Here is a 14,113-nt window from a genome sequence, read left to right on the forward strand (position 1 = left end):
CCAACCAGCTTTTATCTGTGACAAAACATAGGTTGTTGACTTTAAATATATTCAGATTCTGATTCATCGCTGTAGTAATATTAACCTTTCCAAACACTAATTTTTGTTATTTCGATATTCTTCCAATTATACGAACCTGTAGACTGAAGAACATAATGTACACAGCAAAAAGTTTGAGGCACGTGAACCTACATAAAAAAGAAAAAAATAAATTGATTGGCGCAGTGACAGAGCTGTAACTTCAGTCTCCATTCGTAGGTAATTTTTTTAATCTCCAGGTTCAGTGTGACACAAAGTAGTTTTACTTAAGGGCAATGTATCGGTTTAGTAACCACGAAATCGATAATATTTAATACTGTTTCTGTCTCAGACGCACACCAACTGGATTTTTATTTGTTTTAGTAACAAGAAAAAGGGCAAAAAAGGAAGACAGTAACATGTCATCCCTGAGGGATTACACTGACAGAAATGGAAAGTGTTACAACATGTGCAGAGTGTGTGAATACTACTAAGCTGATACTCTGGTATTTCAACCCTGTGGGATATATTGATTAAAAGTTCAGCCTTATGTGAGATTATTCTCGGTGCTCTAAAGCGAGTATTCTACAGGCAAGAAGTAGTAGATGTAATGATGGGTACTGAGTGTGTTTGACGTTACTGGAATTTTTCAGGTGGGGCCTGCAACACGGTATGTGCAGAGGATGGGTATGCACAGCTTATCATGATGAATTGGACACTGAGAAAAGGTAGAATTGTCGGAATGAAGGACAATCGGGCATCATCCAACAGATCACACACTTAGCTGGGTGTAACGCAATGACTGCAGAATAAGTGGAAATGAGATGAACTTGGGACAACAGTATGTTAAGAAGTGTAGGTACAGGTCCTCCTAGGGGAAATACACCACAGGAAGAACGTAGGGTTGCTTGATTAGGTCTGATAAATAAATGACAATATCTGGAAACTCGGAAGAGATTACAGGGAGTGTATCACCATGAACTGCCACCAGCAGGTTGCTGTTAACTGGGTTGAGGTCTCAAGTTGCCTTGGGTAATTTACTGTTAACACCATACCACAAACAAGGGAGACTTGTCTGATTGACACCAACGAGTCTGTAAAAGACTTGGTGAAAGCTCTCAGACATCAGCTATTCTCAAAAACTATGATTCTCCAGCTCTTGGAACTGTGGTGTGGATAGCTACTGAATACGGGCAACAGGGCAGATTTGGTAATCACTGAAGGGAAGCTAAATGTTAATCTGTGGGTAGAAAAAAAATGGTAAACCTTGGTGTCATACCCTTCATGATCAGGGCTCCAAATGGGATATTCCAATAGGATAATGCAGACTCCAAACTGCATTTCACAGCACAAACATCTTGATAAAACTATAGATCCTTGACTAGCAGTCCTGTTATCTAATGTGTCACCCACAGAGCATGTCTGGGATCCGATGGAAAGACATATATTTCTAGACTGGCCTTCAACCAGCAGACTTCATGAACTGACACAGCATGTATTTTAGGCATGGCTAGAAAATCTTCAATGTATCACTCAGATGTTGCATGCTTCTATACCAAATGAATACAAGAGTGTATTCATGCCTGTAAGGGTCATACCTCATACAGAAGTCCCCGATGAACATCAGTTTCGAATGGAATCAAAGTTTAATAATTGCTATGTGTAAACATCTCCAAATAGTTTGGTAAATATAGGATTGGTGCTTAATGGTGTAGCAATTTCCACTTCTGATAGTGTAGTTGAAGTGAGGGTACAAAACAGTTTTTAAATCTCAGTCTGACGGGCACACGCAAACTGCAGTGAGTTTTACTTAATTTTTTCCTTGCAATTAAGACTACAGAAGCAAACACAGTGTGGGACCGATATTTAGCGCGCCCTTGTCACTGTGTGTGCACATTTCACGTGCTGAGAGCACGCTACTTGCGTGTGTCACTGCTGCTGGCGCTACGGGCGCTCAGCACGGACACGGAGCTTGGCGACAGCAGTCGCGCTCTCGCCAGCCGCTCCGGCTGCTGCAGCAGGCGCGCCGTGCGCTCCGGGTGTCGTGCCGCCAGTCCGGGGGGCGGTGGCAGCGCTGGCGACAGCCGCAGTTCCACTGGCTCGTGCAGCGCCAGAGCCAGGTGCGGCGCACACTGCCCCACCACCGGGCGCAGTTCGCGGATCCGCCGTTCGTGGCGCGCGCGGCGCGAATGCAGATCGTGTGGCGGCCCGGGAGAATGAGGCAACACCGGTGGCGGCGGCAGCTCAGGCATGCGACCGGAAGTGGTGACAGCCTCCGGCGTTTCCGGTCTGTCGTGGTTGCTGGGTGGTGGTGGCGACGGCGACTGTGAAGGAGATCCGCTCTCGCTGTCGCCACATACACTGCGCAAAGACCCAAGTTTTATTAATGTGATATACTGATTTCACAAAACCCACTGTCTTATCTTAGTCGACTACTCATAACTGGCGAGGCTACTGCAGCGCCGCTGGCGTGTTTTACCTGTACTAAGATTCGTCACTCACGAGTGATCGTTTTTGTTTAAGGTAGCACTAGAACTGCATGCGTTGTAAGTGTTGTCTGCTGTGCAATTTGGCACCTGAATGGTGAAAGTGAGGTTACGAGGGCTGTTCACCTTACACAAAATGAAAATATACTTACAGAATAAGCAATTATCAATAATAATAGTGGTTATTAAGTACCAAAACGAAAATTCGAAGTGCATGTTTTTCACAAAGCTCATACAAAAAATTCTCCACACTGGAGCGAAAGAACAGAAAAAGTACCTTCCAAATATTACAAAACATCAAAGTTTCGTTGCTCAAGAAAATATGTACATAAAAGCACACCAAACAAAGTTTGTAATGCACTACCTATGGTCGTTTACTTCATCCTATGTGGCTTATTTTCTTTCCAGGTGTCAAATAACACGGAAAAACTATTTTTCTTCTTTGATACAGTCGACTTTGAAACAACTTTAATTAAAAAACGTTTTTCATCCATTTACATCCTTCTTTGTGTACAGTGTATACAGCATCTTTGCCAAGGTATTGTAAAATCGTTTTGCTTACAGATATTTCGTTTCTCTTGTAGGAGACTGCTGGCAGCTGAGAATAAAATTATCAAGCAAGCTTTGAAATGAGGACTACCACTGATAACTCTGTTTTTAGGACGAGCAATTTATATTCTAAGCACATCTCCTGCCATTCTGACCATCCGAGTTCACACACTTCCCATGTAAGTTATTTGTAGAGCCATTGTATTTCCCACAGAAATGCAGCTCGAGGCTTGCACAGGATAGACTAGAGTGTATAATTGCATCAAACCAGTTATCAGAGGGAAGTTGTGATGGGAACAACAGAATTAAATCAGTCGATACAGCAGATTGTTGAAAAACAATAGACTAATTCACTTGTAGTTTTACATATCGGCTGAATCACTCTCGAGTGAAACCAGTCTGTAGGAGCAACTGAATGAAAACAGTTGATACATTCCAGCACATTCAGTTCTGGGTGGAAACATTTGACCTTTTTGTCACTGTTAAGTCATTATTGATAACGGTACTCAGCTACTGCCTGTCATTACTGTCATTGCCATTTGGATACTCACTTTTTACTGGGTGGCAAGAGATGGCTTCTAGTTTAGTTTTTCATTCGTGTTTATTACTAGGTGTTTCCTTAATAGTAAACTCTGTGTCTAGATTAGAATGCTGAAGCGCTTGGTGCCATGTGAATTGAAGAAATCATTTAGCTGGACAAAAAGTGATCCACAAGGTTAATTCAATGTTACATACAGTACCTGCAAGTATGATTTATATAACGAAGCTGTGTTCGTTAACCTTACTACCAACAAGGAAAGGCAAAAATTGCCCTTACATTTTTCTTTTATTAAAAAACCATAACGAATATCCTATGTTTATGGGAAATCTTTATGTGTCTTTCACCTTATAAAGTAATATACTGTACTACACTCCTGGAAATGGAAAAAAGAACACATTGACACCGGTGTGTCACACCCACCATACTTGCTCCGGACACTGCGAGAGGGCTGTACAAGCAATGATCACACGCACGGCACAGCGGACACACCAGGAACCGCGGTGTTGGCCGTCGAATGGCGCTAGCTGCGCAGCATCTGTGCACCGCCGCCGTCAGTGTCAGCCAGTTTGCCGTGGCATACGGAGCTCCATCGCAGTCTTAAACACTGGTAGCATGCCGCGACAGCGTGGACGTGAACCGTATGTGCAGTTGACGGACTTTGAGCGAGGGCGTATAGTGGGCATGCGGGAGGCCGGGTGGACGTACTGCCGAATTGCTCAACACGTGGGGCGTGAGGTCTCCACAGTACATCGATGTTGTCGCCAGTGGTCGGCGGAAGGTGCACGTGCCCGTCGACCTGGGACCGGACCGCAGCGACGCACGGATGCACGCCAAGACCGTAGGATCCTACGCAGTGCCGTAGGGGACCGCACCGCCACTTCCCAGCAAATTAGGGACACTGTTGCTCCTGGGGTATCGGCGAGGACCATTCGAAACCGTCTCCATGAAGTTGGGCTACGGTCCCGCACACCGTTAGGCCGTCTCCGCTCACGCCCCAACATCGTGCAGCCCGCCTCCAGTGGTGTCGCGACAGGCGTGAATGGAGGGACGAATGGAGACGTGTCGTCTTCAGCGATGAGAGTCGCTTCTGCCTTGGTGCCAATGATGGTCGTATGCGTGTTTGGCGCCGTGCAGGTGAGCGCCACAATCAGGACTGCATACGACCGAGGTACACAGGGCCAACACCCGGCATCATGGTGTGGGGAGCGATCTCCTACACTGGCCGCACACCACTGGTGATCGTCGAGGGGACACTGAATAGTGCACGGTACATCCAAACCGTCATCGAACCCATCGTTCTACCATTCCTAGACCGGCAAGGGAACTTGCTGTTCCAACAGGACAATGCACGTCCACATGTATCCCGTGCCACCCAACGTGCTCTAGAAGGTGTAAGTCAACTACCCTGGCCAGCAAGATCTCCGGATCTGTCCCCCATTGAGCATGTTTGGGACTGGATGAAGCGTCGTCTCACGCGGTCTGCACGTCCAGCACGAACGCTGGTCCAACTGAGTCGCCAGGTGGAAATGGCATGGCAAGCCGTTCCACAGGACTACATCCAGCATCTCTACGATCGTCTCCATGGGAGAATAGCAGCCTGCATTGCTGCGAAAGGTGGATATACACTGTACTAGTGCCGACATTGTGCATGCTCTGTTGCCTGTGTCTATGTGCCTGTGGTTCTGTCAGTGTGATCATGTGATGTATCTGACCCCAGGAATGTGTCAAAGTTTCCCCTTCCTGGGACAATGAATTCACGGTGTTCTTATTTCAATTTCCAGGAGTGTATTACATGGTTAAAATTTTAAAAACTGAAATCTAAAATACAACTATTATTCTGAAGGGCATATTTTGTTCTGGGTTGGGAGTTCCTGTGACCATAATCCAATCTGTGTCTAAGTTTCCTTTGTCAAACTTGACACGCAGTAAATACAGAATGCTGTTTCTTCAAGTAAATTTATGGCTACTTCTTTATTGGCTTTCTCTTCATTTGTTTATTCATATTCACGAACACCTCTAGATGTGGAATTTATTGCCATCTGTGTAAGACTCATTTAGAATCAACCATTTTGTGTGCAGGGGGTAAATGTCATCTGTAAATGACAATATACTTTCCATTTGAAGACTATTTCTTGGGCCGGTCGGAGTGGCCATATGGTTCTAGGCGCTACAGTCTGGAACCGAGCGACCGTTACGGTCGCAGGTTCGAATCCTGCCTCGGGCATGGATGTGTGTGATGTCCTTAGGTTAGCTAGGTTTAATTAGTTCTATGACCTCAGAAGTTAAGTCGCATAGTGCTCAGAGCCATTTGAACCATTTTGAACTATTTCTTGAAATATTTCTTGAAATATTTCAGTATGCCGTAACCTACACTTGTGCTAGTGTTTTTATTTCAGTTTTTAAAAATTCTAGTCAAGGAGAAAATGTGTTATTTAGTTTTTAGATCAAAAAGTGGATAGAAATTTTGGATGGCCTATATATTCAAGTATGGACTTTATGTTTGAGGTTTATATAAAATTTTCGTTGTTCAAGTTATGTCCATTGTTGCTTGTTATTAACTTTGCCAGATTGAAACAGTATATGAACCTATGTATATTTGGACATATTGTATGTTCCAAACGAGCACTTTTAAACTAATCTGACATTGGAAGCACAATCAACTAAAATAAATACATATTACAAGCCTTCTGTGTAACTTAAAATGACTTGTTAGTCCTATGGTTAGATAAATTATTTTTTTAAAAAAACGCCCTACAAGTTACAGTATTTGCTTAAAAAGAAAATGATAAAGACACAACAAAGTCGTATCCTATGTGCTTTCTTCACATCACCTCTGCATTTAGCAGAACAGAATTATCGATGAGGGCTGCCAACCAGCAGAGACAGAGCGCCAATAAATTTAAATAAAAAAGTAATTGTTAATTTACTTAAATGAAAATTTATAATGAAACACCAGGTGTCAACCTTTTAAGCCATCCAAAAATCCGCCTCTCCTTGAAATATGAGTAATATATGAGGGGCATTCAGTAAATAATGCAACACTTTTTTCCTGGATTCCAATGCATCATGCATATTATTCCCCATTCTTTTGGGGAAACCGTATTGTGCCCCACTATTTAACTCAGGGTATCACAATACACTTCCGAGTTGATCATTGCACCATGAGAAAGGACATCAAACAGAATAATCTCTTCAGAGACCCAGAAGACCATAGCCCTAACTTTACCAGCTGGGGGTGTGGCTTTGAACTTTTTCTTTGGCAGAAAGGCGGTGTGGCGCCACTCCATGGATCGCCGTTTTGTTTCCAGTTCCAACTGAAAAACACACATTTCATCACCTGTGACGGTGCTCGACAAAAAATAGTCTTGATTAGCCTCGTAAAGAGCAAGCAGCTCCACACAAATGGTCTTTCGTTGCTCTCTATGGTCTTCTGTTAGGTGGAGAGGAACCACGCGGGCACACACCTTTGAGTATCGCAACCGGTGGATGAGTGTATCAGCACTAGCATCAGAGATGTCCAGTTGGGCAGCAAGCAGTTTGATTGTGACCTGTTGATCATCTCGAATGAGAGCGTTCACACGATCCAACGTTGCAGGAGTCACAGCTATGCGCGGCCGGCAGCACGGCGGCAGATCAGATAGGTTTTCGCGACCTCTTTGTGATGATGACAGACGCCTCGTACAACGACTCACCGTGATTTTTTTTCTCTCCCAGGTCTCCGTAGACCTTCTGCAAGTGCCTATGAATATCCGGGGTTCTTTGGTTTTCCGCCAAAAGAAAATCTATCACAGCTCTCTGCTTGGAACGTACTTCCGTTAAAGACGCTTTCTGAAGGCCACATATAGCACCGCAGCCTGTTGTAACTTTATGAAACTATTGGGGCTGAAGTGAGAATATTCCGCGATATTCGATCACAGATTTTGTCAACTGAAATTGGCTGATGGAAAGAAATGTGTTGCATTACTTATTGAACGTCTTTCGTGCATTATTTCATAAATAATGCAAATTAAGTTTTTTTACTTACATGTTTAATTTTCAATACATTTTTAAAGTCTAAAATATAGTATCCCTGCTTCTCTATGACTGAATCCCAGCTTCACGGAAGCTCTATTATTCCATCCAGGACACCACTTCCATTCGTCTGTCGAATGGCTCGGGTAACGGTGGTAGAAAGCAGTTCCAGAGAAAAATAATGACGTTCACGCAAAGGTCTTTTTCAACTTCGGGAACAAGTTGAAGTCTGATGGACTCTTGTCTGGGCCGTAGAGAGGATGGGGCTGTACTTCACATTCGTATCCGCGCAGTTTTTGGGCTACAACATTGCCGACAAGCGGGCGAGCATTGTCGTGGAGAATGAGTGGCCCAACCTCGAGCAACTGAGGTCCGGTTTTGCACATTTTTCTGCGCATGTTCCACAGGACGTTACGACAATACACTGCTGTGGGGCTCTCTCTCTCATGATGATTTCTTGGTGGTCGTAAGCAAAAAAATCATCATGTGAGTGTATGCTTTCCCGGCGTATACAGCTGGCGAAGAGTTCTCGGGCTTCCAGCCGGGTGGCGGTGTCTTCCTGAGGAAGAAAGCGGATGGCACGCTGGGCCATTCAGTATATAGAAAAAAGACACACACAGACCTGTACCTCCATGCAACCAGCTGCCACCATCCGGCGCAACGCCAGTCAGTACTGACCACCTTGGTGCGTAGGGCGCACGTCATTTGTGACAAAGAAAGCCTCTCAGACGAATTACACCACCTAAGAGAGGTTTTTCGGAAAAACGGGTCCAGTGAAACACAGATTGGCAGGGCCTTCAAGAGGAGACAGGCTGACAAAGTTCAGGAAGAGGAAGAGGAAGTTAACAAGAGACTCGCCTTTCTTCCATATTTGGGGCCCACATCAGCCAAAATCGGGAGGCTATTAAGAAAATCTAACATAAATACCGTCTTCCGACCACCGCCGAAGACGAAAGAGCTGCTGGGCTCAGCTAAAGACCCACTCAAACTAAACACACCTGGTATATACAACATTGCCTGCGAATGTGGTGTGCAGTACATTGGTCAAACGCAGCGCTGCATCTCAAAAAGGTGCGAGGAACACATCAGGCATGTTCGACTTGGACAGATAGAGAAATCTGCTATAGCTGAACATAGCATCAAAGAAAACCACACCTTTGACTTCGAAAACACCAGGGTGCTATGCCGAGCCGGGAGCTATTGGGATAGCGTCATTAAAGAATCAATAGAAATACGGGTCCACGAGAACCTTGTGAACAGGGACGAAGGCTATCAACTGAGCGCGGCCTGGAATCCAGCATTAGCCGCAATGCGCCAGGAACGCAACAAGAACCGTCCAGCTCACGAGACGCAATCAGAATGCTCTGACGGAGACACGAACGGCGCACCCGCTTCCCCCTCCACCTCGCCCGCCGGCTCCTCTGGACCCAGCCTCCCGCGGCCAGGTGGTGGGGGGCACACCGCAGGTATAAAGGGACCGGCATCCGCAAAGTCTCGGCACTTCGCCAGAAGATGATGAGTATGTCACTCGTCGAAACGTCGCTGTTTGAAGACACCGCCACCCGGCTGGAAGCCCGAGAACTCTTCGCCAAAAAAATCATCATTTCCTTGAGCTATGATTGAACGCGACGATAGTTCTTTGGACGTGAAGAATCTGAAGCTCTCCCCTCATTGGACTTTGATTTCAACTCCGGCTACAAGTCTCTAATCTACATTTCATGAATAGCGACAGTTCGACACAAGAATCCTTGACCTTCACGGTCGACTCCTTGTTTGAGCGAGGTTACAATGTCCAGGCGTTTCTACTTCTCTTCAGCAGTCAATGTGGGATCCATCTCGCAGAAATTTTTCTCTTCTTCAAGTCATTTGTCAGAATACGGCATACTGGTCTTGCGGGAATTCCCGTGGCTTCAGAGAGTTCCTCGCCAATCGCATTGTGATCTTCTTCAAGAGTGTCTGCCATAGTTTCACACTCCGTTCATGTGTTGCCGTTTGCAGCCTTCTGAGTTTGGAATTACCGTCTATGCTCATACGACCACAAGGGAAACGATTAACCCAACGTGCAACTGTACTAAACTGACCACAAACTTCACTTAAGGCGCGATGGATTTCTGTCAGGTTTTTGGCCGCGTAAAGTTCGATCTTGATGTACGACACATGGTATTCAACAGTTACAGTACCCGAAACTCCTGCAGGGTCCATTTCTGCCTCTCGCTAATTTTATATTAGAGTACGGAGTGATAAAGCGAAGAAAAAGCGTGTGCTTCTTCCTCATGTTCTCAGCTACATCTGACGTAATTTTCATGGTTGTTGTATCAAACAATCGACAACCTGTGCATTATTTACCAGGTGCACCGGTATGAAATGAGCGTTTTTTTCTGAAAATGAAACACTAATTTTGAATTGAAAAGTAAAAACATTTGATTCAAAGTACTGACCATTGCTTTCTACACATTTTGACCACCTTTCTGGCAATTTGTGGACACCACGCCAATAGAAAAGTTCGTCTTTTGAAGCAAACCAGACACCCAATTTTCGACTTCTTCGTAGGAATTGAAGTGTTCCTCAGCCAATGCGTATCCCATTGATGAAAACAATACGGCGGGTGGGGTAGCAGTTCCCAGCCAAGCGTTTTGGTTGTATCCTGAACCAGTTTTGCTTTGTGTGCAGGTGCATTGTCGTGTAAAAAAATTACTTTGCCATGTCTTCTGGGCCATTCTGTTATTTTTTCGATCAATGCATAGTTCAAATTGATCATTTGTTGTCTGTAGCGATTAGTATTCACAGTTTCACCGGGTTTTGGAAGCTCATGATACACCACACGTTCCTGATCCCACCAAACACAGAGCATTGTCTTCTTGCCGAATCGACCTCGTTTTGCAGTCGATGTTGTTGGTTGTCCCGGATTAACCCATGATTTTTCCCGTTTAGGATTCTTAGAATAAAGCCGTTTTTCATCGCCAGTAACAATTCGATGCAAAATTGATTATCTTTCATATCTTTGAAGCAAAATTTGACAAATGGTTTTTCGGTTTTCCATCTGTCGTTCATTCAATTCATGTGGCACCCATTTTCCACACTTTTGGATCTTTCCCATAGCTTTCAAACGGTCAGAAATTGTTTGTTGTTCAACATTTAGCATTTCTGCCATTTGCTTCTGACTCAAAGTATCATCTTCATCCAATATTGCTTGCAATTCGGCGTCTTCGAACTTTTTTTGTGGTCTTCCACGTTCTTCATATCTTACATCAAAATCATTATTTCGGAACCATTGAAACCATCTTTTGCATGTTGCTTCTGATAGAGCATTATCACCATATGTCTCTAGAAGTATTCGATGCGACTCTGCAGCACTTTTTTTCAAATGAAAACAAAAAATTAATGCTTTCCGAAAATATTCACTTTCTGGTACAAAATTCGACATTGCTAACACGATGAAAACATATGATGTTGTTTGTTCCATGACTTGATGTATACTAAATATCTTTGACAGATGTCATACCAACAAAACAAAAAAAATTAATGCTCGTTCACAACAAATGTTCCCTATCGACACATTTGTATCTTAACGCTCATTTCATACCGGTACACCTGGTATGTAATGTCAGCGGTAGTTTCATTCAACTGAAAAAAAAAACCTACTGAACGTAAAACCAATCGAGTGGCCAATCGGTTGTTAAAACCAACCGGTTGCCCCATCACTAGACAGAAGACCACAACAACATGATTATGTAGCGGGCAGTCTCACCTGGACTGGCTGTAGACTGACGAGTCCGGGGTAATGATGCCGCGCGCTTCTGCCGCCTGCCAGGGTGACGGCACGGCGGGTCGGTGCTCGCGCGATGGCGGCGGCAGCGGCGGCGGCGTGGCCGGCAGCGGCTGCGCGGGGCGGCGCGGCTGGCGCATGCGCAGAATCGCCACGTGGCAGCCACCCGCTACCAGTAGACAGCGGCCTCCCGCCGCCAGCGACAGCGCGCCGTGCTCCAGCCCCAGGTCTAGGGGTCCGCGCACACTCACTGTCTGCACGCAGCACTGGTCCCACACGTCCCACGCCTTCACCACCTGCAACAGCCCGGCCGGGATCTCCCGCTACAACCTCGCCGTAGCTTGGTTCCCGCAACACACAGGTGGAGGAAAGTGCCCTACAGCGCTCAGTTGGTCTCTTGCCTCTCTGTAGCTGGCCACACAAGAGCGGGTTCCTAGGACAGGCCAGAACCGCCAGCCAGCTCTGCAGATATTTTTGACGGATGCAGCCCACCAGTTTGAGTCCCAATAACATTCAGTCCCCGTCTGTCGGATGTAATCACTCAGAGTTATCCGGAAGTCGGGTCCTTCATGTGTGGTCTAAATCGGTGGTTGTTCGTGATTTATCCGCGGGCCCTGGTCTGCGATGCATGCTCGATGAACCAGAGGCCACAGGCGACGGATTTCAGGAGTTCCGAACACGTCTCTCCGAAAATCACTATGTTTACGTGGGGGAGCCTAAACTAGATTTCGTAAACCGATTTCGCAACACTGTTAGTGGTTGATCATGTAAACTCTCAAAAATCGATTCTGGAAATCCATTTCTAGCTGCCGGTTTTCCACCCCCACTATCGATTTTGCTCCGATGTAAACATACAACCGTTTTTGAAACGCGCTTGGAGTGTCAGGTTACGTCTTTTTTTCGAAATATTGGACTAATATGGACGCGGTCTCTTATTGTTGCAGACGGCCGCTGTGCCCGAGCGGTTCTAGGCGCTTCAGTCCGGAACCGCGCTGCTACTGCGGTCGCAGGTTCGAATCCTGCCTCGGGCATGGATATGTGTGATGACCTTAGGTTGGTTAGGTTTAAGTTGTTCTAAGTCTAGGGAACTGATGATCTCAGATGGTAAGTCCCATAGTGCTTAGAGCCATTTGAACCTTCTTATTGTTGTGGTTACGGAAAAGCAGAAATATTAGGCTGAGTATGAAACAGTCTATCTCTAATATTGAAGTGAAGAGTAATAGTGATTATGCTGAGTAAATCAGAAACTGGAACGGCTGTTTTCCAGACGTCATATTCAACTGAACTAGCAAACCCGCTTCAGAACTTAAAATATAAACACGACAGCAAAAATCGGTTTCCGAAATTCGCTTTTCGTCTTTCAGAAGATGTGTCGTGCCTAAACTTAGTGAATACGTTGTACAGTACGGCGTGTTTAAGACATTATTTAATTGTTGTACATTTTCAAATTTTGAAAGTCGTTTATATTGTCGGGAAGAAATTATTATGAGTGTTAGTAGTAAGAAAATTGTGGCAGTTGCCGGTAATTTGTGAAATATTTGCTCATATATTTCCCGAAAGAAAAATCGCACAAAATTGATTAAAAGTGGATTGCGGAAAGGCAACATTCCAGACATATAAATCTGATTCGTAATTGGTATGAGAACCCTGGAAGTTCAGTATGCTAGGAGGAGGGCGTTCTCGATCTTTTCTAAGGTACAGTAATTCGTAATATATGTAAAATAATGGACAGAAAACTGTTATGGGTAATATAATAATCAACATAGCACAAGCAACGAGTTAATGGCACTACCATAGTGTTGGTTTATACAATTCATCCCGCCCTTCCTCCCCCTCCTTTTAATCTTCTTTCAAGAGGCTTACCAGTTGGTAGAGCACTTGCCCGCGAAAGGCAAAGATCCCGAGTTCGAGTCTCAGTCCGGCACACAGTTTTAATCTGCCATGAAGTTTCAGCATATTTTTGTTCCCAAACGCATTTCGTACCATTGAAATAAAACATCATCAGTAGTCTGTGATGAAATACATTTACCATTCTGCTTACTTTCTAGATCTAAAATCGGTTCATTACCGATGATATTGATGTACTTAACGATATTTGATGTTCGATTTTCGCCGGCCGTTGTGGCTGAGCGGTTCTAGGCGCTTCAGTCTGGAACCGCGGGACCACTACGGTCGCAGGTTCGAATCCTGCCTCGGCGTGTGTGTCTGATGTCCGTAGGTTAGTTAGGTTTAAGTAGTTCTAAGTTCTAGGGGACTGATGACCTCAGATGTTAAGTCCCATAGTGCTCAGAGCCATTTGAACCATTTGTTCTATTTTCGCTCACACCAGGAAACGCTTGCACGTTTTTCAGGTATTCCCTCGTTTGGTATCATTGTTGCTTGTACCGTAGTTGCAAAGACGTGTGTTTTTTCTTTTTTTTGCGTTCTTGTTGGTGTAATGGCCAGGTGTCAGCTTACACAAACAAGCCATTCCGCGGTAAAATTGGTGGGAGTTTCTCGGTGTATCCACTGGTCCACTGCTTCACTATACTTATAGGAACTTAAACTTGGGCTGTCATCTAAAAACCATAGGATACTTCCTGAACGAGGACAGTCGCAAAAGTGCCCAGCTAATGAGGCTTGATCGTCGCTTCCGAAAAATGTGGGTAATAGTCTGTAAGTCGTGTCACCACTAACGCACAAGTGGAGTCTGCCGTTGTTCAAAGATCTGTCGGAGATATCCGTGGACAGTTGCTAAAATCC

At 45.0% G+C, this 14,113-nt stretch overlaps 1 protein-coding gene across 1 annotated transcript in view; it reads right to left on the reverse strand.

Moving 5' to 3' along the window:
* Positions 1-371: 371 nt before the first annotated feature.
* The window catches only part of LOC124616466, a 119,969-nt gene continuing 106,227 nt past the window's right edge, over positions 372-14,113 (reverse strand). The window contains exons 7-8 of the mRNA XM_047144775.1: positions 11,354-11,667; positions 372-2,379 (exon numbers count right to left, since the gene is read on the reverse strand). Coding sequence (XP_047000731.1) covers positions 1,935-2,379; positions 11,354-11,667 — 759 coding nt within the window. The 3' untranslated portion in view covers positions 372-1,934. The remainder of the gene's footprint in view (positions 2,380-11,353; positions 11,668-14,113) is intronic.

The sequence above is a fragment of the Schistocerca americana genome, chromosome 5 (genome assembly GCF_021461395.2).
Source record: "Schistocerca americana isolate TAMUIC-IGC-003095 chromosome 5, iqSchAmer2.1, whole genome shotgun sequence".
NCBI classification, from domain to species: domain Eukaryota; kingdom Metazoa; phylum Arthropoda; class Insecta; order Orthoptera; family Acrididae; genus Schistocerca; species Schistocerca americana.